At 42.9% G+C, this 21,995-nt stretch overlaps 1 protein-coding gene across 1 annotated transcript in view; it reads right to left on the minus strand.

The window, feature by feature from the left end:
* Window positions 1–21,995, minus strand: part of LOC115227061 (calcium/calmodulin-dependent protein kinase kinase 2-like) — a 29,324-nt gene that overhangs the window by 228 nt on the left and 7,101 nt on the right. The window contains exons 6-14 of the mRNA XM_029797992.2: window positions 21,337–21,425; window positions 19,675–19,748; window positions 17,354–17,453; window positions 16,115–16,140; window positions 14,631–14,684; window positions 13,150–13,223; window positions 11,141–11,228; window positions 10,376–10,504; window positions 1–1,276 (exon numbers count right to left, since the gene is read on the minus strand). The exon at window positions 1–1,276 is cut by the window's left edge and continues 228 nt beyond it. Coding sequence (XP_029653852.2) covers window positions 1,238–1,276; window positions 10,376–10,504; window positions 11,141–11,228; window positions 13,150–13,223; window positions 14,631–14,684; window positions 16,115–16,140; window positions 17,354–17,453; window positions 19,675–19,748; window positions 21,337–21,425 — 673 coding nt within the window. The 3' untranslated portion in view covers window positions 1–1,237. The remainder of the gene's footprint in view (window positions 1,277–10,375; window positions 10,505–11,140; window positions 11,229–13,149; window positions 13,224–14,630; window positions 14,685–16,114; window positions 16,141–17,353; window positions 17,454–19,674; window positions 19,749–21,336; window positions 21,426–21,995) is intronic.

Raw genomic sequence — 21,995 nt, forward strand, 5'->3', positions numbered from 1 at the left:
TGGTAGTGGTGGTCAGTTTTGGTCGCTATTGTCGCTTGACAAGCTGTTGCATCAGCAGTAGTAACAGAGGTGGTAGTCGTGATTGCAGCAGTTATAGTAGTAGTAGTAGTAGTAGTAGTAGTAGTTGTAGTTTCAGCAGCAGTAGTTGTTGTAGTGGTCACAGCATGAGGTGTAGCAGCAACTGTAGTAGTTGTGTGGTAGTGGTGGTGATCGCAACAGCAGTTCTTGTGGTTGTAGTAACTGTAACAGTAGCAGCAGTGGTGGTTGTAGTAGTGGTTGTAGTAATGGTGGTAGTGGTGGTGGGTGGTGGTGGCGTGAACTCAGTGTGAAGGCTCACAACAAAACCATAACGCCTGTTTTTGTCTGTCTAGCGCTCAAACAATTCTGCCCACCCAACCATCTTCCTCAACTGGGGGGACGGGGTGGGAGGTTGTGGTGTTGGTGGTGGTGGAGTGGAGGGGGAATTCTTTTATTTTATCAAACTCCAGAAAAAAATGTAAAAAAAAAAAAGAAAGGAAGAGCTGAGTATGAAAAGTTTGATGCTGCCTATTTGACACTACTGAACAAATGCTGACTTATTTGACATCAGACATTTTCATATGATTCTCCCCCTCCACCACACCCTCTCTCTCTCTCTCTGTCTTTTTTTGTTGCGTCCCACTTTCAAGTAGTGTCCAGCTAAATAGCAGGTGAAGTATCACAACTGAAAAGACAAAAGGTGTAAATATACTTTATACATTGCAAATTAATGACATCCTTGTGCCTGATGAGATCTCACCAAATTTTCTATATTATGTCAAGCAACAGGGCAGAGTCTACCTCTACAAAGTTGCTTGACCTGCTAGCAGCAGCAGCACACTACTTATTTCTTATTTTATTTCAACAACCATTACTAACTTTAACAAGTATAATATATTTACTACTATAGGTAAAATTTAGTATGTCAATTATGTTATCCGGCTGACCCCTAAAGCTTAACATTCCCTTCAATATCACCAGCATCACCTTGCAGGGAGGCGGAGTGGTACCACCCATGTTGAGAACCTCTGATCTAAAACCTCAGCCAATCTGATGCCATGCCCCGCCACAAGACACGACTGAAAAGTTGCTGTCTCCCATAACCTTTTCTCCTTGTCCACCACCAACACCACTACCGCCACCACCACTCCTCACAGTACACACCCCTCTCTTTCTCTCTGTCCCACTGTGTCCAGTGGCATCCATCTAGCTGTCTTCACTAAGAGTTCCGCCAATAACTGAATCTGCGGACGTCTTCCTATAAAAAGAAAAGAAAGAAAGAAAAGAAGAATGAATTAACCCATTAATTAACACTCAGATTACTCTGTCAAACGTAATCCTTATTTTTTTTCTCTCTCTACTTTCAGCTCATGGAGGCACATGGCCTAGTGGTTAGAGCAGCAGACTCGCGGTCGAGGGATCGCGGGTTCGAATTTCAGACCGGGCAATGTGTGTGTTTATGAGCGAAACACCTAAGCTCCACGCAGCTCCGACAGAAGGTAATGGCGAAACTTCTGCTGACTCTTTTGCCACAACTTTCTCTCACTCTTTCCTCCTGCATCTTGCAGCTCACCTGTGATAGACCAGCGTCCTGTCCAGGAGGGGAAACTATATGCCAAGAAACTGGCCCTTGTGAGCCTGGCATGGCTCAAGAAGGAACATTTAGTGGAGGCACATGGCCTAGTGGTTAGAGCAGCAGACTCGTGGTCGAGGGATCGCGGGTTCGAATCTCAGACCGGGCAATGTGTGTGTTTATGAGCGAAACACCTAAGCTCCATGCGGCTCCGGCAGAAGATAATGGCGAACCTCTGCTGACTCTTTCGCCACAACTTTCTCTCCCTCTTTCTGGGAACCCGGCCCTTATGAGCCAGGAATGGCTCAAGAAGGAACAAACAACAACAAGGCAATTTTATTAGGGTAATAAAGTGATTTAAAAAAAGGTACATAAATGATAATTTATTTTAATAGCATACTTATCATCGTCATCATCATTTAGCATCTGCTTTCCATGTTAGCATGGGTTGGACGGTTTGACCGGGGTCTGGGAAGCCAGAAGGCTGCACCAGGCCCAGTCTGATCTGGCAATGTTTCAATGGCTGGATGCCCTTCCTAATGCCAACCACTCCGTGAGTGTAGTGGGTGCTTTTTACATGCCACCGGCACAGGTGTCAGACGAGGCTGGCGAACGGCCACGATCAGATGGTGCTTTTTACGTGCCACCGGCACAGAGGCCAGACGGGGCTGGCAATGGCCACGATCGGATGGTGCTTTTTATGTGCCACTGGCATGGAGGCCAGACGGGGCTGGCAATGCCCACGATGGGATGGTGCTTTTTATGTGCCACCGGCACAGAGGCCAGACGGGGCTGGCAAACGGCCACAATTGGATGGTGATTTTTACATGCCACCAGCACGGAGGCAGTCGAGGCGGCGCTGGCAATGGCCACGTTCGGATGGTTCTCTTATGTGCCACCGGCACTGGTATCACAGCTACGATTTCCATTGATGTTGGTCGACTTCGATTTTGATCTTGTTTTTCACTTGCCTCAAGAGGTCTCTGGTAGTAAATATGTTTTTTCTTACACACACAGACACAAATACACACACAGACACACACACACACACACACACACACACACAGACACACATACACACAGACACACACACACACACAGACACACACACACAGACACACATACACACAGACACACATACACACAGACACACACACATACACACAGACACACACACAGACACACAGACACACACACACAGACACATACACACAGACACACATACACAGACACACATACACACAGACCGTCACATACAACACAGACACACAGACCACACATACACACACACACACATACACACACAGACACACAGACCACATCTCCCACAGACACACATACACACAGACACACACAGACACACTACACACAGACACACAGAGACACACATACACACATACACACATACACACAGATACACATACACACAGACACACATACACACACACACACAAGACACACACACACAGACACACAACCCAGACACACACAACACACAGACACCACACACATACACAGACACACACACATACACCAGACACAGACACACACACACACACACACACACAACACACCATACACACAGACACCACACACACAGACACACACACACAGACACACATCACACACACACAGACACACAGACCACCACACACATATACACACACACACAGACACACACACAGACACACACACACAGACACACATACACACATACACACTGACACACACACACACAGACACACACACATGCAGAATTGCTCGATGTTGGATAGGGAATAAAAAATTTAAAGTTCAAATTTTTTTGGATGCTGCTTACATACCAGAGATGGACCATGGCACCATCATTCCAGAAAATGTGTTTTATAGAAAGAAAAATATTGGAAAACAGCAATACACGTCAGGGGTCAGGGGGACAAAGAAACGAGCAAAGTAACAGGTGGTCGTGGGGTGTACTAGAAACAACAGCTAAGTCTCCCTTAAATCACGTCTTTCCACCTGAAAATTGTTTCAAAATTATGAACAGAAATAAATTGCTGATTTGAACTGTCCTGGAGAAAAAGCTGAAATATTAGGGTTTATAAAGGGACGGAGTGAATGAAAAGATTTAAAAAGATTTCACTATTGCTTTTAAATTACATTTCATTTTCTATTTGAAAATAAAAGAAGTGGGGTTTGCGATGTTGATTGTCATTTTCAAAACTTTTTGTTTTTTGGAAAAATTTCAAGGTTTCTCCCATCGTTTTTAAGTGCATGTAGTGCAGGAGAAAATTTTTTTTAAATTGGCCAAAATTGGTATTAAGTGGGAAGGGAGAGGTTGAAAAAAATTCATAAATTTTCAAAAAATTTTTAGTTTTACTGAATTGGCACTTCCCATTGTTTATAAGTGTGTGTGTGTGTGTGTGTGTGTGAGACCCCCTTCGGTCAGACACTGACCATGGGCTTGCACCTAGAAAGTTACCCTCTGAGGCACAAGTCTGGGCAAGGTTGTTTTTTTATGGAAGGCCAGCAGTCACCCATTCATAACGGCCTCCCCTCTCCAAACCACTGATGTTATCCATGGGAAAAGCAAAGGGGCCGATACAGCTTGGCACCAGTGACGTCGCAACTCATTTCTACAGCTGAGTGAACTGGAGCAACGTGAAATAAAACGTCTTGCTCAAGAACACAACACGCAGCCCGGTCCAGGATTCGAGCTCACAACCTCACGATCGTAAGCTCGACGCTCTAACCACTGAGCCATGCGCCTTCAACTTATAAGTGTACAATGCAAAAAAAAAAAGAAAAAAATTGGACAAAATCGGTCCATAATGGGGGATTCATAAATTTTCAAAAGTTTTTCTTTTGTGAAAATCTCCTACCCCCCACATCATTTGCAAGGGTGTAGTGGAAAGATAAATTTGAAAAAAATCCACATCAAAATTGAGAAAATCCAACTTAAGTGAGTGTGATATTCCAAAAGTCTGTCAAAGCATTCTATTGTGAAAATTACCCAGCAAGGCAGGATACTCAGCTAGCATATGTACATACATACATACATACATATATATATGTGTGTGTGTTTGTGTATGTATATATATATAGGTATACAGGGTGATTCAAAGTCACCATACATAGCAAAAAAATAAATTTTTCCTAGGTATGGTGACTTTTGAATCACCCTGTATACCTATATATGTATATATATATATATTATATATATATGTATTTTATATAAAATATATATATCCATTATACACATATATATACATATATATATATATATATACACACACACATATATATACATACACACATTAGTTAAGTTACATATTTCTACCAAGGCACAACTACAAGCTACATGGAAAGCTATAGAAAACTATAATATATATATATATATATTATATATATATATATACACATACAGGAGAGGAAAAATTATAAAAAGGCAGAATGCTAAATTGAAGGTAAATTTTAATAAAAATGGCTGTATGGAAAATTTAAAAAATAATCACTCAAACCGGGGTTTTCATCGCAATGCAAATTTTCAAGATTTGAAAGGGGAAAAGAAATTTTTTTTAAATTGAGGAAAGGGGAAAAAAGAAATTTACAGTGTTTTTATCAAAAAAATGATAATGATAAACATATTTTTTAATTTTTTTTTTATTTATCTAGTTTCAGCTCACAAGCTGTGGCCATGCTGGGGCACCGCCATTTAGTGTTGCTACATGATTTTACTTCATGAATGCTTTTTAGTAATTGCCATTTGGTGCATGAGAGAGTTCGATGCAGCTGCCCTCATCTGCACCTCCTGTCGTGAAGTTGGTTCATCTGGGACTCCTGACAGGAAGAGATCCAGTTTCATTTTAAAGACATCTGCATCCACCCCATGCAGGTCTCTCAGGTTCTTTGGGAGGATATTGAAGAGCTGTGGGCCTCGGAAGCCCAGGCTATCACAGTATCTTGTCCTACATCTTGATGGCAAATCTGGAGTCCTTGGCACCACACAGTGGCGCCCAGTTCTGGCATTTGTGTAACTCTCGATGCCAAAGTTTGGGACAAGTCCTTCCAGGATCTTCCAGATGTATATTATGGCATATCTTTCTCGCCTACGCTCTAAGGAATAGAGTCTCAATCTCTTGAGTCTTTCCCAGTAGCTTATATGCTGCACAGAGGCTATCTTCTTCGTGTAGCTTCGTTGGATCGCCTCAAGTTCTGTGGTTAACTTGACACTGGATGGTGACCATAGCTGAGAGCAATAGTCAAAGTGGCTTAGGACAAGTGTCCTCCAGAGGACCATCATGGTTTCCTGGTCTCTTGTTCTGAAGGTTCTAAGATTCCATTCGGTCAGCCGCCTGCATTTCATTGCCAATTTAGCAACATGCACATGAAAGGTTGCATCATCACTCATGTAAATACCCAGGTCTCGCACTGATATACAAAAATTAAAAAATAAGTATACTTATTTTAAAATTTTTTGTATATGTTTATTATTATTATTATTATTTTTTGTATATGTTTATTATTATCAGCATAATTAAATCTCAGAATGAGATTGAAACAGTAATCGCTCGATAATGTAAAGTATAGAAGCCATCTTATCATGGCTAACCACATTGGGGAGGGGGTGTTACTGTAGCTTTATAGCCCCAAGAGATTGTCGTCTCTAGCTGGCTTTAGACACAATATCAGTGCCTTTGGAGTATTTGCAAAGGGAGGCCATCCCTTCCTCGCAAGCCTGAGTGATACGCTCGAACTAGTTTCGGGATTGTTGTCCCTTGTCAACGGGCGGTAACCACCAGGTCGCGATGAAAGTGAAGGCTGCTTTGCAAACAGATATAAGTTTTTCTAATGGCATCTGCCACTGATGTCGAAAAACGAACAGTAAGCATTATTAAATCTCAGAATGAGATTGAAACAGTAATCGCTCGATAATGTAAAGTATAGAAGCCATCTTATCATGGCTAACCACATTGGGGAGGGGGTGTTACTGTAGCTTTATAGCCCCAAGAGATCGTCGCTACAGTAACACCCCCTCCGCAATGTGGTTAGCCATAAGATGGCTTCTATACTTTACTTTATTATTATCATTTTTTTAAAAAAAACACTGTAAATTTCTTTTTTCCCCCTTCCTCAATTTAAAAAGAAAAATTTCTTTTCCCCTTTCAAATCTTGAAAATTTGCTTTGCGATGAAAGCCGGTTAGAGTTAATATTTTTTTAATTTAAAAAATTTTCCATACACCCATTTTTATTAAAATTTACCTTCAATTTAGCATTCTACCTTTTTATAATTTTTCCTCTCCTATCATTTCTCCACGTGCAGTCATCACAACCCCACCCATTTATTGATTTATATACATACATATATATACATATGCTTTAAGAAATAAGCTGTAAATTCTACACCACCAGACGTGCAGCAAACACAGAAAGTCTATTTGTCTATACATCTATCTATCAATCTATCTATCTGTCTATCTATCTATATCTACTGCGGCGAGCTGATCATGTAGCAAGGACCATGGGGGCAGCAACACAACTCCCCTGGCCCATGTGGCACACATGTATTGCAATAAGACATACACACACACACATATAGCGCATGCCATGTAGCACACAACACAGACGGCGCCACATGGTGCAGCTGCCGCATTTCGTCGGGCAGAGCACACCGTGGGGGTGAGGATGCTCTTTTCTAACGCTTTCTACAAACCTGCGGAAGAGACTGAGGAATGATTCCGGCGCCGAGTGGGAACGGCCGTTAATTTTTAGGTCTCCGCGATAATGGCGGTGGTGGTGGTGGTGGTACCTGTACGGGTTTCGGAAGGACTTTTGCCTTAGAATGCTTTTGACCAAAATCTGAAAGACAAAGACATGGAGGAGAAAAAGAACAACGAGGTGGTGAGGGTTGGAGAAGGGGGGGGGGAGGAGAGAGAGAGAGAGCAAGGGGGGGGGAGAAGTGGGAGATGAAAGGGGAATAGGTGAAGGGGTGGGAAGATGGAGAGTGAAGGAGAAAGGTGTAGAGGCTGGGGACAAGGGGTAAGAGGCAGAGTGAAGGGAAAAGGTGTAGAGGCTGGGCACAGGGGGTAAGAGGGTGGGAAGAGGGAAAAAGGGAGAATGAAAGGAAAAGGTGTAGAGGCTGGGGACAGGGGGTAAGAAGGGTGGGAAGAGGGAGAGTGAAGGAGAAAAGTGTAGGGGCTGGGGACAGGGGGTAAGAGGGTGGGGAGAGGGAAAGAGGGAGAATGAAAGGAAAAGGTGTAGAGGCTGGGGACAGGGGGTAAGAGGGTGGGAAGAGGGAGAGTGAAGGAGAAATGTGGAGGGGCTGGGGACAGGGGGTAAGAGGGTGGGGAGAAGAGTGGTGGTGGTGGAGAAGAGGGCATGGAGAGTGAGGGAGACAGGGAGGGGATATATATAGGGGAGAGTGGGGACAGACACGGGGAGAGACGGTGGGGGATGGAGAGGAAGGATTGGGAGGGAAGAAAGGGGAGAGGAAGTGGGGAGAGAGAAAGAGAGGAGAAGGAGGAAAATAAAAAAAACAAATATATAAAAATAAAATGAATATTTGGAAGGGAAAATAATGTGAAGGCTGGGAATTTGCTTGTTATTTCTAGCAGTGAGAGTGACAATGTACAATTACCCTCATTAGCTCAAGCAGTGTTGCTGCTGCTGATGGTGTTGATGTTGCTGCTGCTGCTGCTGCTGATGATGATGATGATGATGATGGTGATGATGGTGGTGGTGATGATGGTGATGATGGTGATGATGATGGTGATGATGATGGTGATGATGATGGTGATGATGATGGTGATGATGGTGATGATGATGGTGATGATGATGGTGATGATGGTGATGATGATGATGGTGATGATGATGATGGTGATGATGATGGTGATGATGGTGATGATGATGATGGTGATGATGATGATGGTGATGATGATGATGATGATGATGGTGATGATGATGATGGTGATGATGATGATGGTGATGATGATGGTGTTGATGATGATGATGATGGTGATGATGGTGATGATGATGGTGATGATGATGATGATGATGATGATGGTGATGATGGTGATGATGATGGTGATGATGGTGATGATGATGATGATGGTGTTGATGATGATGATGATGGTGATGATGGTGATGATGATGGTGATGATGATGGTGATGATGATGATGGTGTTGATGATGATGATGATGATGGTGATGATGATGGTGATGATGATGGTGATGATGGTGATGATGATGATGGTGATGATGATGATGGTGGTGGTGGTGGTGGTGGTGGTGATGATGGTGATGATGGTGATGATGATGGTGATGATGATGGTGATGATGGTGATGATGATGATGATGATGGTGATGATGAAGGTGATGGTGATGATGATGATGGTGATGATGATGGTGATGATGATGGTGATGATGATAGTGATGATGGTGATGATGGTGATGATGATGGTGATGATGATGGTGATGATGATGAAGGTGATGGTGATGATGATGATGGTGATGATGATGGTGATGATGGTGATGATGATGGTGATGATGATGGTGATGATGGTGATGATGGTGATGATGGTGATGATGATGGTGATGATGGTGGTGGTGAGGTTTTTGAGATTTAAAAAAAAATCTTGCAAAAATCAATTGATTAATTATCTAATTCATTAACCCCATGTGTTAATTACCAGCACTGCACATGAAGACAGGGTGGCCATAACGGAAGTGTGTTTGATCATAGGTCTGCTGGATCAGGACTGACCTGGGGCTAAACAGCAGCTACAATTAAGAAGAGCACATTAGATATTATAGTCCTAGGTAAACTATGCCCGAAAAAAAAAAAACGACAGGTTGATCATGGCTGGAATGCCTTTGACCATGGGTCAGTTAGATTAAGGTTGACAAGGGTAGGAGCTAACCAACAGCAACAACAGTGAAGGCGCAATGGCCCAGTGGTTAGGGCAGTGGACTCGCGGTCAGAAGATCGCGGTTTCGATTCCCAGACCGGGCGTTGTGTGTGTTTATTGAGCGAAAACACCTAAAGCTCCATGAGGCTCCAGCAGGGGGTGATGGCGACCCCTGTTGTACTCTTTCGCCCCAACTTTTTCTCACTCTTTCTTCCTGTTTCTTGTCCCCAACTTCCTACGCAACCGCTGAGCCTGGATGCGCATTCATCCATCCGTCGATGCTCTCGGTGTCGGGGGCTGACCTGCTGTCTCTTCTGCGGGTCTTACGAATAGCAAAGGACCACGTTTCGGACTTCTCCCACTACGGACGAAGACTGCTACGCTCAACAGCAACAGAATGTGGAGGCGCAATGGCCCAATGGTTAGGGCGGCAGACTCGCAGTCGGAGGATCATGGTTTCGATTCCCAGACCGGGCGTTGTGTGTGTTTATTGAGGAAAAACACCTAAAGCTCCACGAGGCTCCGGCAGGGGGTGATGGCGACCCCTGTTGTACTCTTTCGCCCCAGCTTTCTCTCACTCTTTCTTCCTGTTTCTTGTCCCCGACTTCCTACGCAATCGCTGAGCCTGGATGCACATTCATCCATCCGTCGATGCTCTCGGTGTCGGGGGTTGACCTGCTTTCTCTTCTGCGGGTCTTATGAATAGCAAAGGACCACGTTTCGGACTTCTCCCACTGGGGACGAAGATCGCTTCACTCAACAGCAACAGCAACAACAACAACAAAAACCGGCACAGAACACAAAAAAATTTAGTTCTTGATACATTAGGTCTGAATAAAAAACAAGATGGCCAAGGATGGAACGCCTCTCATCAACCACAAGATAGAAATACCTTACCAAGGTTTCCAAACGTGGAACGTGTTTCACTACGTTTTCAACTTCCTCTTCTGTCACGGTTATTAACACGCAGTTCTCCTCTTCACTTGGCAATGGTTCAGTACCATCTTTAGTTACCCACGGATGGATCTGGAAATGGATCAGATATTGTATGGATAGAGAAATGGATAGAAAATTCACAAAAATGTCACTTCTATTGATTTTTTAATGGCTTTACGGGGTGACTGGAGAAATGTAAAGATGTGCACGACCACCCTTGGATGGTTTTGAATGACCATAGAAAGTGCAAGCCCTCTAACTGAAAAATTGTGGATTTGTATAAAGGACATACACGCAGAGATTTTGCCATTTATATATATAGAGATTTGTTGGATGACTGGGGAAATGTAAAGATGTGCACAACCACCCTTGGACGGTTTTGAATGACCATAGAAAGTGCGAGCCCTCTAACTGAAAAATTGTGGATTTGTATAAAGGACATACACGCAGAGATTTTGCCATTTATATATATAGAGATTTGTTGGATGACTGGGGAAATGTAAAGATGTGCACAACCACCCTTGGACGGTTTTGAATGACCATAGAAAGTGCAAGCCCTCTAACTGAAAAATTGCGGATTTGTATAATGGGGACACACACAGACAGACATTTTGCCGTTTATATATAGAGAGAAGATAAATGAAGTTAACAGTCATAGTGTGTTTCTGAATATCAGAAATTAAACAAAAACAGTAGACAAATGAGGACCAGAGAACAATATCTTACCTTAATTTCAGGTAATGTGATACGGGTTTCAGGGTTTTTGTCCAGCATTCGTAGGATGAGTCCTTTTAAGTCATCATCAATTTCTGGCCTAGAATTTGTTGTTGTTGTTGGTGTTGGTGGTGAAAAAGTTCAGAGCAGAAAAGAAAGAGAAATGTTTGTTAGTAATTACATATAAATATATCAATAAGTTTAAGTTTAAGTTAATTTTTTGGCTCAAAAAGCAAAAAGCAAAGCCATGTAGGGGGAAATGGAGTTATGTACAGGGAGGGTGTTCATGCAAAGAGTTCAGGCCATTTCTGGTCAAGAGAGACTTTGAACCAAGCGGTCGTCGGCATCTTCACTATCTCGTCCGGCAGCTTATTCCACGGATCCGCAACCCGGACGGAGAAAGCCCCTCTCCTTCGATTGAGATGAAATCGTCACAGATAGGAACAGGAGTGGCTGTGTGGTAAGTAGCTTGTTTACCAACCACATGGTTCCGGGTTCAGTCCCACTGCGTGGCATCTTGGGCAAGTGTCTTCTGCTATAGCCCCGGGCCAACCAATGCCTTGTGAGTGGATTTGGTAGACGGAAACTGAAAGAAGCCTGTCGTATATATGTATATATATATATATATATGTGTGTGTGCGTGTGTCTGTGTTTGTCCCCCTAGCATTGCTTGACAACTGATGCTGGTGTGTTTACGTCCCTGTCACTTAGCGGTTCGGCAAAAGAGACCGATAGAATAAGTACTGGGCTTACAAAGAATAAGTCCGGGGTCGATTTGCTCAATTTAAGGTGGTGCTCCAGCATGGCCGCAGTCAAATGACTGAAACAAGTAAAAGAGTAAAAGAGTAAAGAGTATAGAGCTTTTCGGAGTGACCCCGCAGCCTAAGCTCTGGAGCAGGAGTGAAGAACAGCTCTTTCGAGAGGTTACACTTTCTGCTTATGATGTGAGCGAGAATGAGATCACCACGGCGGCGGCGTTTTTCTAGAGAATAAAGGTTGAGCGTCTTCAGCCTTTCTTGAGACCAAGAACCATGCAGGTAGCCAGCTTCTGGACTCTTTCGAGATGCTGTACGTCTTTGAGGAGATAAGGAGAAGAGGCTTGAATCCCGTACTCCAATATGGGTCTCACCAGCGCGACATAGAGTGGTAGGAATATGGCTGCTGTGAGCATTCCGAATGACTGTCGAATCAAAAACAGAACTCCGCGTGCTTTGTTGGCAGCATGGACGCACTGGGCCGAAGGCGAAAAGGAAGGATCCACCAAGATACCCAGGTCATAATAAAGTGATTGTTTCTTATCAGGAACAAAATGTTTAATAGGACTGCAGAAATAGCAGCTATAGTATTGTCGTTCTTGTCAAAAATGAAGGTCAGAAATGCTTGTGGCCAGCGAATTGTCGTGTATTATGGCACTGGTTTCAAACAATCTGCTCTCTGGCAGACAAACAGAGTGTATTGACAAGAATTTCTGTAGCTGGAGGTGAACAAGACAGATGTAGTAGTACACACCCTATCCACAACCACCACCACCCTACCACTTTCAGGCATCAATGTCCCGTGGCTGTGTGGTAAGTAGCTTGCTAACCAACCACATGGTTCCGGGTTCAGTCCCACTGCGTGGAATCTTGGGCAAGTGTCTTCTGCTATAGCCCCGGGCCGACCAATGCCTTGTCAGTGGATTTGGTAGACGGAAACTGAAAGAAGCCTGTCGTATATATGTATATATATATATATATATATGCGTGTGTGTGTTTGTGTGTCTGTGTTTGTCCCCCTAGCATTGCTTGACAACCGATGCTGGTGTGTTTACGTTCCCGTCACTTAGCGGTTCGGCAAAAGAGACCGATAGAATAAGTACTGGGCTTACAAAGAATAAGTCCCAGGGTCGATTTGCTCGACTAAAGGCGGTGCTCCAGAATGGCCGCAGTCAAATGACTGAAACAAGTAAAAGAGTAAAGAGTATATGCTTACATGCATTCACACACACACACATCAAAGGGCAATAACTCTGTGTGACTTACTCATCTGGGAAAATTACTGGATCTCTGAGAATCTTCTTATGGAGGAGGAGAATATATTCATCATGGAATGGACACTGTAGAGAGAGAGAGAGTGAGTGAGAGTGAGAGACTGAGTGTGAATGAAAGACTGAGTGCAAGTGAGAGATTGGGTATGTGTTTGAGTGTGAGACTAGTATGAGTGTGGGATTGAGAGTGTGAGAGATTGAGTATGGGTGAGACATTGATTGAGTGTTAGAAATTGAGTGAGAGTGGGAGATTGAGTGAGAGTGAAAAAATGAGTGAGTAAAAATTAGTGATAGTATGAGTAAGAGTGCAAAATTGAATGAGAGTGACAGATTTAGGAAGAGTGAGACATTGAGTATGTGCTTGAGTGTGAGACTGGTATGAGTGTGAGATTGAGTGAGGGTGAGAGAGTGAGTGAGAGTTAAGATGCTAAGTTGAGGTGAGAGATTGAGTGTGAGTGAGAGATTGAGTGAGAGATTGTGAGTGAGAGTTAGAGATTGAGCTGGAGTGAGAGTGAGAAAATGAGTGAGTGAGAATGAGTGATAGCATGAGCAAGATGCGAAATTGAGTGAGAGTGAAAGATTGAGGAAGAGTGAGAGATTAAGAAAGTACATTCTGTAAAGTGGTGGGTGTATTAATGGAGACACCTTTGAGAAGAAGAGATTCTTATCTTGCTGAAAATAATGCAAACCCACATGTGTGAGTGCTGAGATGAAATGATTGGTGAATGAATAGAGACAATGCAAGGTGGAGAACTGTTTAGTCTTGCTGAAGGTACAGTAACCTCACTAATGTTGGTGCCCAGTACATGCTTTGAATTGGTTAGTGAAGACAGAAACAGCTTAGAGTGGAGAGGATTCTATAGATTTGACAGCTTAACGGTCAATTTTGGGAAGTACACCTGTATGATTTTCACTAAGAAAAAAAAGGAAAAACTTGGATTTTTTTGCATGGAATCAAGTACCCTGACCTTCTAATGTGCTGCAACCTTTTATTTTTGTTTCAAAAAAGGGATGGGTGGGAAACTGGCCACCCCAATCCCTGAATCATTGGAATTTTTTTTTTTTCGCTGAATAAATTACAGTGGTCTTCTAATATACCATGAACCATTTTTTGGTTCAGAAAAATGGGTGGGGTGAGGTGGAACCCACGGAAATTTCACCCCCACGAAAATCGTGTGGGTGTACTTCCTAAAATTTACCGTCCGACCCATGCTAGCATGGAAAACGGATGCTAAATGATGATGATAATGATGTGAGTGAAATGAGGTTCCTGACTCTTCTAAAGGGGCAGAGATGCCAAACAAGAATTGACCCAGTAAGGGGCAACTGGTCCAACCTGTACCAATATGGAACAGGGGTAGTGAGTGGGTCAGGAGGAGGAGAAGTGAAAGGAGGAGGAGGAGGAGGAGGAGAAGAGAATGACAATGATAACGATAATGATGATGATTATGATTGATAAAAATAAACGATACTCACTTGACCATAAACAAAACAATGAAGTGTCACACCCATAGCCCAAATATCCAGGGCCTGGAAAAAATAAAAAATAAAATACAGAGTGAAATTACAATACTTAAAAATGTAGTAGTAGTAGTAGTGGTGGTGGTGGTGGTGGTGGTAGTAGTGGTGATGGTGTTAGTAGTAGTATAAGGTGGCAAGCTGGCAGAATCGTTAGCACGCCAGGCGAAATGCATAGCCGTATTTCGTCTGCCGCTATGTTCTGAGTTCAAATTCCGCCGAGGTCGACTTTGCCTTTCATCCCTTGAGGGTCGATAAATTAAGTACCTGTTATGCACTTGGTCAATGTAATCAACTTAATCCGTTTGTCTGTCCTTGTTTGTCCTCTCTGTGTTTAGCCCCTTGTGGGTAGTAAAGAAATAGGTATTTCGTCTGTCTTTATGTTCTGAGTTCAAATTCCACCAAGGTTGGCTTAGCCTTTCATCCTTTTGGGGTTGATAAATTAAGTACCAGTTACGCACTGGGGTCGATGTAATTCAACTTAATCACTTTGCCTGTCCGTGTTTAGCCCCTTGTGGGCAGTGAAGAAACAAGTAATAAGATAAGTGCTTATCTTATTGAACCCAAAATGATGAAAGGCAAAGCTGACCACAGTGGAATCTGAACTTAATACGAAAATGTATGAAATACCAGAAAGCATTTTGCCCGGCATGTTAACGATCTTGCCAGTTTACCACGTTAGATATAAATTTAATAATATACTTTTCATATACAGACGCAGGAGTGGCTGTGTGGTAAGTAGCTTGCTTACCAACCACATGGTTCCGGGTTCAGTCCCACTGTGTGGCACCTTGGGTAAGTGTCTTCTACTATAGCCTTGGGCCGACCAAAGCCTTGTGAGTGGATTTGGTAGATGGAAACTGAAAGAAGCCCGTCGTATATATGTATATATATATGTGTATGTGTGTGTATGTTTGTGTGTCTGTGTTTGTCCCCCCAACGCCGCTTGACAACCAAAAGAAGCCCATCGTATATATGTATATATATATGTGTGTGTGTATATATATATATATATGTATGTATGTATATATATATATGTATATATATATATGTGCGTGTATGTTTGTGTGTCTGTGTTTGTCCCCCTAGCATTGCTTGACAACCGATGCTGGTGTGTTTATGTCCCCGTCACTTAGCGATTCGGCAAAACAGACCGATAGAATAAGTACTGGGCTTACAAAAGAATAAGTCCCAGGGTCGATTTGCTCGACTAAAGGCGGTGCTCCAGCATGGCCGCAGTCAAACGACTGCAACAAGTAAAAGAGTAAAAGAGTAAGAGACATCAAGAGATCATAAAAATCTTTGCAAAATTCTATGTTTTACTCTATAAAGAAGCAAAAATGATAATTTTGTTTTAACTTGGAATTTGAACTAGGAACCTTAGCTTTTGAAGTGTGTGATCTCATCACTGCACCTTCATAAGAAAAAAACATACATCATACCTTGCCACTGTATTCTTCTCTTTCCTCTGAAATCAAAAAAAGGGAAAAACATTAAGATCTTCATAGTTTTGTCGAGTGTTTGTAAAGGTTAAAGGGAAGTGGCTAAATAGATAGATGGGTATGTGGGGAGATATACATAGATATACGTAAGTAAAGGAGGCACAATGGCCCAGTGGTTAGAGCAGCGGACTCCCAGACCGGACATTCATCATCATCATCATCATCATCATTTAACGTCCATTTTCTGTGCAAGCATGGGTTGGACGGTTCGACCGGGGTCTGCACCAGGCTCCAGTCTGATCTGGTAGTGTTTCTACAGCTGGATGCCCTTCCTAACGCCAACCACTCCATGAGTGTAGTGGGTGCTTTTTACCTTATTACCTCCTCCTCCTCCTCCTCATCATCATCATCGTTTAACGTCCGTTTTCCATGCTAGCACGGGTTGGACGGTTCGACCGGGGTCTGGGAAGCCAGAAGGCTGCACCAGGCTCCAGTCTGATCTGGCAGTGTTTCTACAGCTGGATGCCCTTCCTAACGCCAACCACTCTGCGAGTGTAGTGGGTGCTTTTTACGTGCCACCTGCACAGGTGTCAGGGGAGTCTGGCATCAGCCACGATCGGTTGGTGCTTTTAACGTGCCAACGGCACGGGAGCCAGCAGAGGCGGTGCTGGCAACGGCCACGTTCGGATGGTGCTTTTTATGTGCCACCGGCACAGAAGCCAGTCGAGGCGGCGCTGGCATCGGCCAAAATTATTGCTCAGTGCGTTACCACCTGCGCAGTGTTTATTGAGCGAAAACACCTAAAAGTTCCACGAGGCTCTGGCAGGGGATGGTGGTGATCCTTGCTGTACTCTTTCGCCACAACTTTCTCTCTCTCTTTCTTCTGTTGGCCTGCTCGCTTAGCCAGTGGGGTGGTGGCGATCCCTGCTGTACTCTTTCGCCACTCTTTCTCCCACTCTTTCTTCTGTTGGCCTGCTCGCTTAGTAAAGAAATAGGTATTTCGCTCGTCGCTACGTTTTGAGTTCAAAATCCAACAAGGTCAACTTTACCTTTCATCCTTTCGGGGTTGATTAAATAAGTACCAGTTATGCACTGGGATCGATATAATCAACTTAATCCGTTTGTCTGTCCTTGTTTGTCCCCTCTGTGTTGAGCCCCTTGTGGGTAGTAAAGAAACAGATATAGGTCTGATCCCATTTGCCTTTAGAAAGAAGCAGTAGGGGAGATGAATGCACTTACCTTTTAAAGTTTCTGGGGCTTGGAAGGCTGGAGTTCCCGATGTGCTTGTGAAAAACGCGTCTCCTCCCGTGAACTCATTACTGACCCCAAAATCTGCAATCTTAGAGAAGCAGAAATGGGTTATCAGAAGGGGAAGAAAAGAGAAAAAAGATTGTGTTGTAGATATAGCATAAAAAAAGAGAGATATTCATTTGTGTGTGTGTGTGTGTGGTGTGTGTGTGTGTGTGTGTGTGTGTCTGTGTGTGTGTGTTTGTGTGTGTGTGTGTTTGTGTGTGTGTGTGTTTGTGTGTGTGTGTGTGTTGTTGTGTGTGTGTGTGTATGAATGCATATATTTCTCTCTTACTCTTTTTCTCTTTTACTTGTTTCAGTCATTTGACTGCGGCCATGCTGGAGCGCCGCTTTTAGTCGAGCAAATCGACCCCGGGACTTATTCTTTGTAAGCCTAGTACTTATTTTATCGGTCTCTTTTAGCCGAACCACTAAGTTACGGGGACGTAAACACACCAGCATCGGTTGTCAAGCGATGTTGGGGGGGACAAACACAGACACACAAACACACACACACACACATATATATATATATATATATATAATATATTATATATATACATGTTGAATCGTTAGCTCCTGCATACATTTTTTTTTCTCTCCGTGTTTCTTTTCTGTGTGTCTTTCTGTTGAAGAGCGTCGGCTCGAAACATAAATGACTTGTTTTATTTCTATTCCTGAGCGCCATACTAATACAATTGTTTGTTTGTACTCCACCTGCCTTCGTCTTTTGTTTTTTTTCGTAAAGCTTCCCGTTATATATATATATATATATATATATATATATAACGCGATGGCATATTTACATCACGATGTGTTTCTGCTACTGTATATAACTCACTTGATATTTATCATTGTTTGATTTTACTTTTTCAATATCAGTGTCACTGAACACTGGAAAAAGTATATGTATTTGTAAAGAGAACCTCCTTCCTATCGACAACCGTGATTGTCACACGCTGATGATAGGTCAATACCTTGAAACTCGGGTCCGTGTGTGTCATAAGTTGAAGATGGGAGGGATGGCTTCCCTTTGCAAATACTGATAGGGCACAGAAAGTGTGTCTATAGCCAGCTGGAGGAGATGTCTTCTTGGGGCTAAAAACTACAGTAGCATCCACCCTTCGGGGTTAGCCATATCCAAATGGCATATTTACATCACGATGTGTTTCTGCTACTGTTGATAACTCACTCTGATATTTATCATTATATATAATATATTATATATATATATATATATATATATATATATATATATATATATATATATATATATATATATAGTTAAGGTTTATCCAAACATGAAAACACAAAGAGAAAACACAACAACGCGAGGACATGGAACAAATATAGTATTATTGGATGCTCAGGAAAGGAGGGAAGAAGGAGGGCTTAACGTTTCGAGCGGAGCTCTTCGTCGGAAACACACATATATATATATATATATGCTGGTTCCTGTCAAGCTGTCCAACCCATGCCAGATTGGAAACTGGACATTAAATGTTGATGTTAATGATGATGATATATACATGTGTGTATATATATATATATATATATATATATATATATATATATATATAGGTGCAGGAGTGGCAGTGTGGTAAGTAGCTTGCTTACCAACTAGATGGTTCCAGGTTCAGTCCCACTGTGTGGCACCTTGGGCAAGTGTATTCTGCTATAGCCTCGGGCTGACCAAAGCCTTGTGAGTGGATTTGGTAGACGGAAACTGAAAGAAGCTCGTCGTAGATATGTATATATATATATATATATATATATATATATATATACATATATATGTGTGTGTGTATGTATTTGTGTGTCTGAGTTTGTCCCCCCAACATCACTTGACAACTGATGCTGGTGTGTTTACGTCCCCGTAACTTAGCGCTTTGGCAAAAAGAGACCGATATAATAAGTACTAGGCTTACAAAGAATAAGTCCCGGGGTCGAGTTGCTCGATTAAAGGCGGTGCTCCAGCATGGCCGCAGTCAAATGACTGAAACAAGTAAAAGAGTAAAGAGTATATACATATATATATATAATTTCAGCAAAACAATTTAGATTCAAATGAATATGGTACTTAACTTAGATGCACCAGAATTTTTTTATGGTATTACCCATAAAATTATGTGGGGTGATTATAACCAAAAAATAAGCAACAAGAATGGATCGGTAGTTTAGTACAATTGTACTAAACTACCGATCCATTCTTGTTGCTTATTTTTCGGCTATATATATATATATATATATATATATGAAAGGGAAGACTTTACCTTTAGGTGTCCATCATCTCCAAGCAGTAAATTGGAAGGCTTTATGTCTCTGTGAATTATTTTCTGGAAATGAACTGAAAAAAGAACAAAATCATAAAAAATTAGCAACAACAACAACAACAATAATAATGATGATGATGATGATGATGATGATGATGATGATGATGATGATAATAATCATTTCTACTAAAGGCACAAGGTCTGAAATTTAGGGGGAGGAGACTAGTCGATAACGTCAACCCCGGTGTTTCACTGGTACTTAATTTATTGACCCCAAGAGGATGAAAGACAAAGCTGACCTCGGTGGAATTTGAAGTCAGAATGTGAAGATGGATGAAATACAGCTAAGTATATTGCTAGCTGTCTAACTACTACTACTACTACTACTACTACTACTACTACTACTACTACTACTACTGCTGCTGCTGCCCTGATGCAGTACCAGGCAGTGGCTCTCATGGCTTCTGATCTTAACTGATTGGAAGTGTTATCATGTACATTGTTTTGTCTTGGTATAAAAGATGGGCAACAGCAAATATTCTGCTCATACCACAGATTTGCTTGTCAGTTGTTTGACCTTAACCAGTTGAGCATGTCCCTTGGTGGCTGACGATATGTGCATCTCTGATCACGAGCAGAAGTAGTGGGGAAGCATCATAGCCATGTGTTGAGAGGGGTTCTTTGGGGTTTAGATAATTCATCTCTGGAAACATGGGACTTTATTCAGCGATTTTTTGAATGGGATGAGCTACTCGACCTGAAGAAAATTCTAACTGGGCCCCACCTGCAAGGTCATGCGCTGTTCATCTTGATATGAGATCACCATGTCGTGCACATATGGTTGTGATGCATGTGCCTTCTGTACCCTTATCAGATGGGTAGTCATGATGGGTAGGTACACTGGGCTTCATATATTTGTATCCCAGCGCCACTTTGATGGTATGTACTGCTTTCTCAGTCAATAATAATAATGATGATGATGAGGATGATAATGATGTTGATGATGATGATGATGATGAGGATGATGATGATGATGATGATGGTGGTAGTGGTGGTGGTGGTGGCAATGTTCATGATGACGATGGCAATGGTGGTGATGATGATAGTGTGAATGTAGATAGTTGTGGTGGTGGTGGTGGTGGTGGTTGGTGATGGTGGTTGGTGGTGATGGTGGTGGTTGGTGGTGTTGGTAGTGTTTGGTGGTGGTGTTGGTAGTGTTTGGTGGTGGTGTTGGTAGTGTTTGGTGGTGGTGTTGGTAGTGTTTGGTGGTGGTGTTGGTAGTGTTTGGTGGTGGTGTTGGTAGTGTTTGGTGGTGGTGTTGGTGGTTGTGGTGGTTGGTGGTTGGTGATGGTGGTTGGTGGTGGCGGTGGTGGTTGGTGGTGGTGTTGGTGGTTGTGGTGGTTGGTGGTTGTGGTAGGTTGTGGTGGTGGTGGTTAGTGGTTGGTGGTGGTTGGTGGTGGTGGCAATGTTCATGATGACAATGGTTGTTGATGATGATGGTGTGAATGCCGATAGTTGTAATGGTGGCAGTGATACTGATGATGATAATGGTGGTGAAGAAGGTGGTGGTGGTGGTGGTGGTGGTTGGTGGTGGTTGTTGGTGGTGGTGGTGGTGGTGGTGGAGGTGGCTGAAACTGATGTAGGAGCACAAGAGACACTTACGATATTCTATACCCAAGACGATGTCTCGGAAGTACTGCCATGCCTGTTCCTGTGACAACGGAGTGTCCGTAGGGATGCTGACCACTTCTCTGAAACGACAACAACAACAACAATAACAACAATAATGATGACAATAAGAAAACCAACAACAATGCAAAATGCAGATGCAACACACATATGCACCATATTGTGGAGGCGCAATGGCCCAGTGGTTAGGGCAGTGGACACGCGGTCGTAGGATCGCAGTTTCGATTCCCAGACCGTGAGTGTTTATTGAGCGAAAACACCTAAAGCTCCACGAGGCTCCGGCAGGGGATGGTGGTGATCCCTGCTGTACTCTTTCGCCACAACTTTCTCGTACTCTTTCTTCTGTTGGCCTGCTCGCTTAGCCAGCAGGGTGGCATCATTTGAAGGCTAAAAGAATGCTAAGCGCATTGTGACCAGCGATGTGTAACAACATCTGATAGCCTGGTCGGTCATGTGATCATGTGATATACGTGAGACCCCCTTCAGTCACGACACAGACCATGGGATTGCACCTAGAAAGTTACCCTCCCAGGCACAAGTCCGGGCAAGGTTGTTTTATGGAAGACCAGCAGTCGCCCATGCATACCAGCCTCCACTCTCCATGCCACAGAGTTATCCAAGGGAAAGGCAAA

Source organism: Octopus sinensis, unplaced genomic scaffold (assembly GCF_006345805.1).
Source record: "Octopus sinensis unplaced genomic scaffold, ASM634580v1 Contig01442, whole genome shotgun sequence".
Lineage (NCBI taxonomy): Eukaryota > Metazoa > Mollusca > Cephalopoda > Octopoda > Octopodidae > Octopus > Octopus sinensis.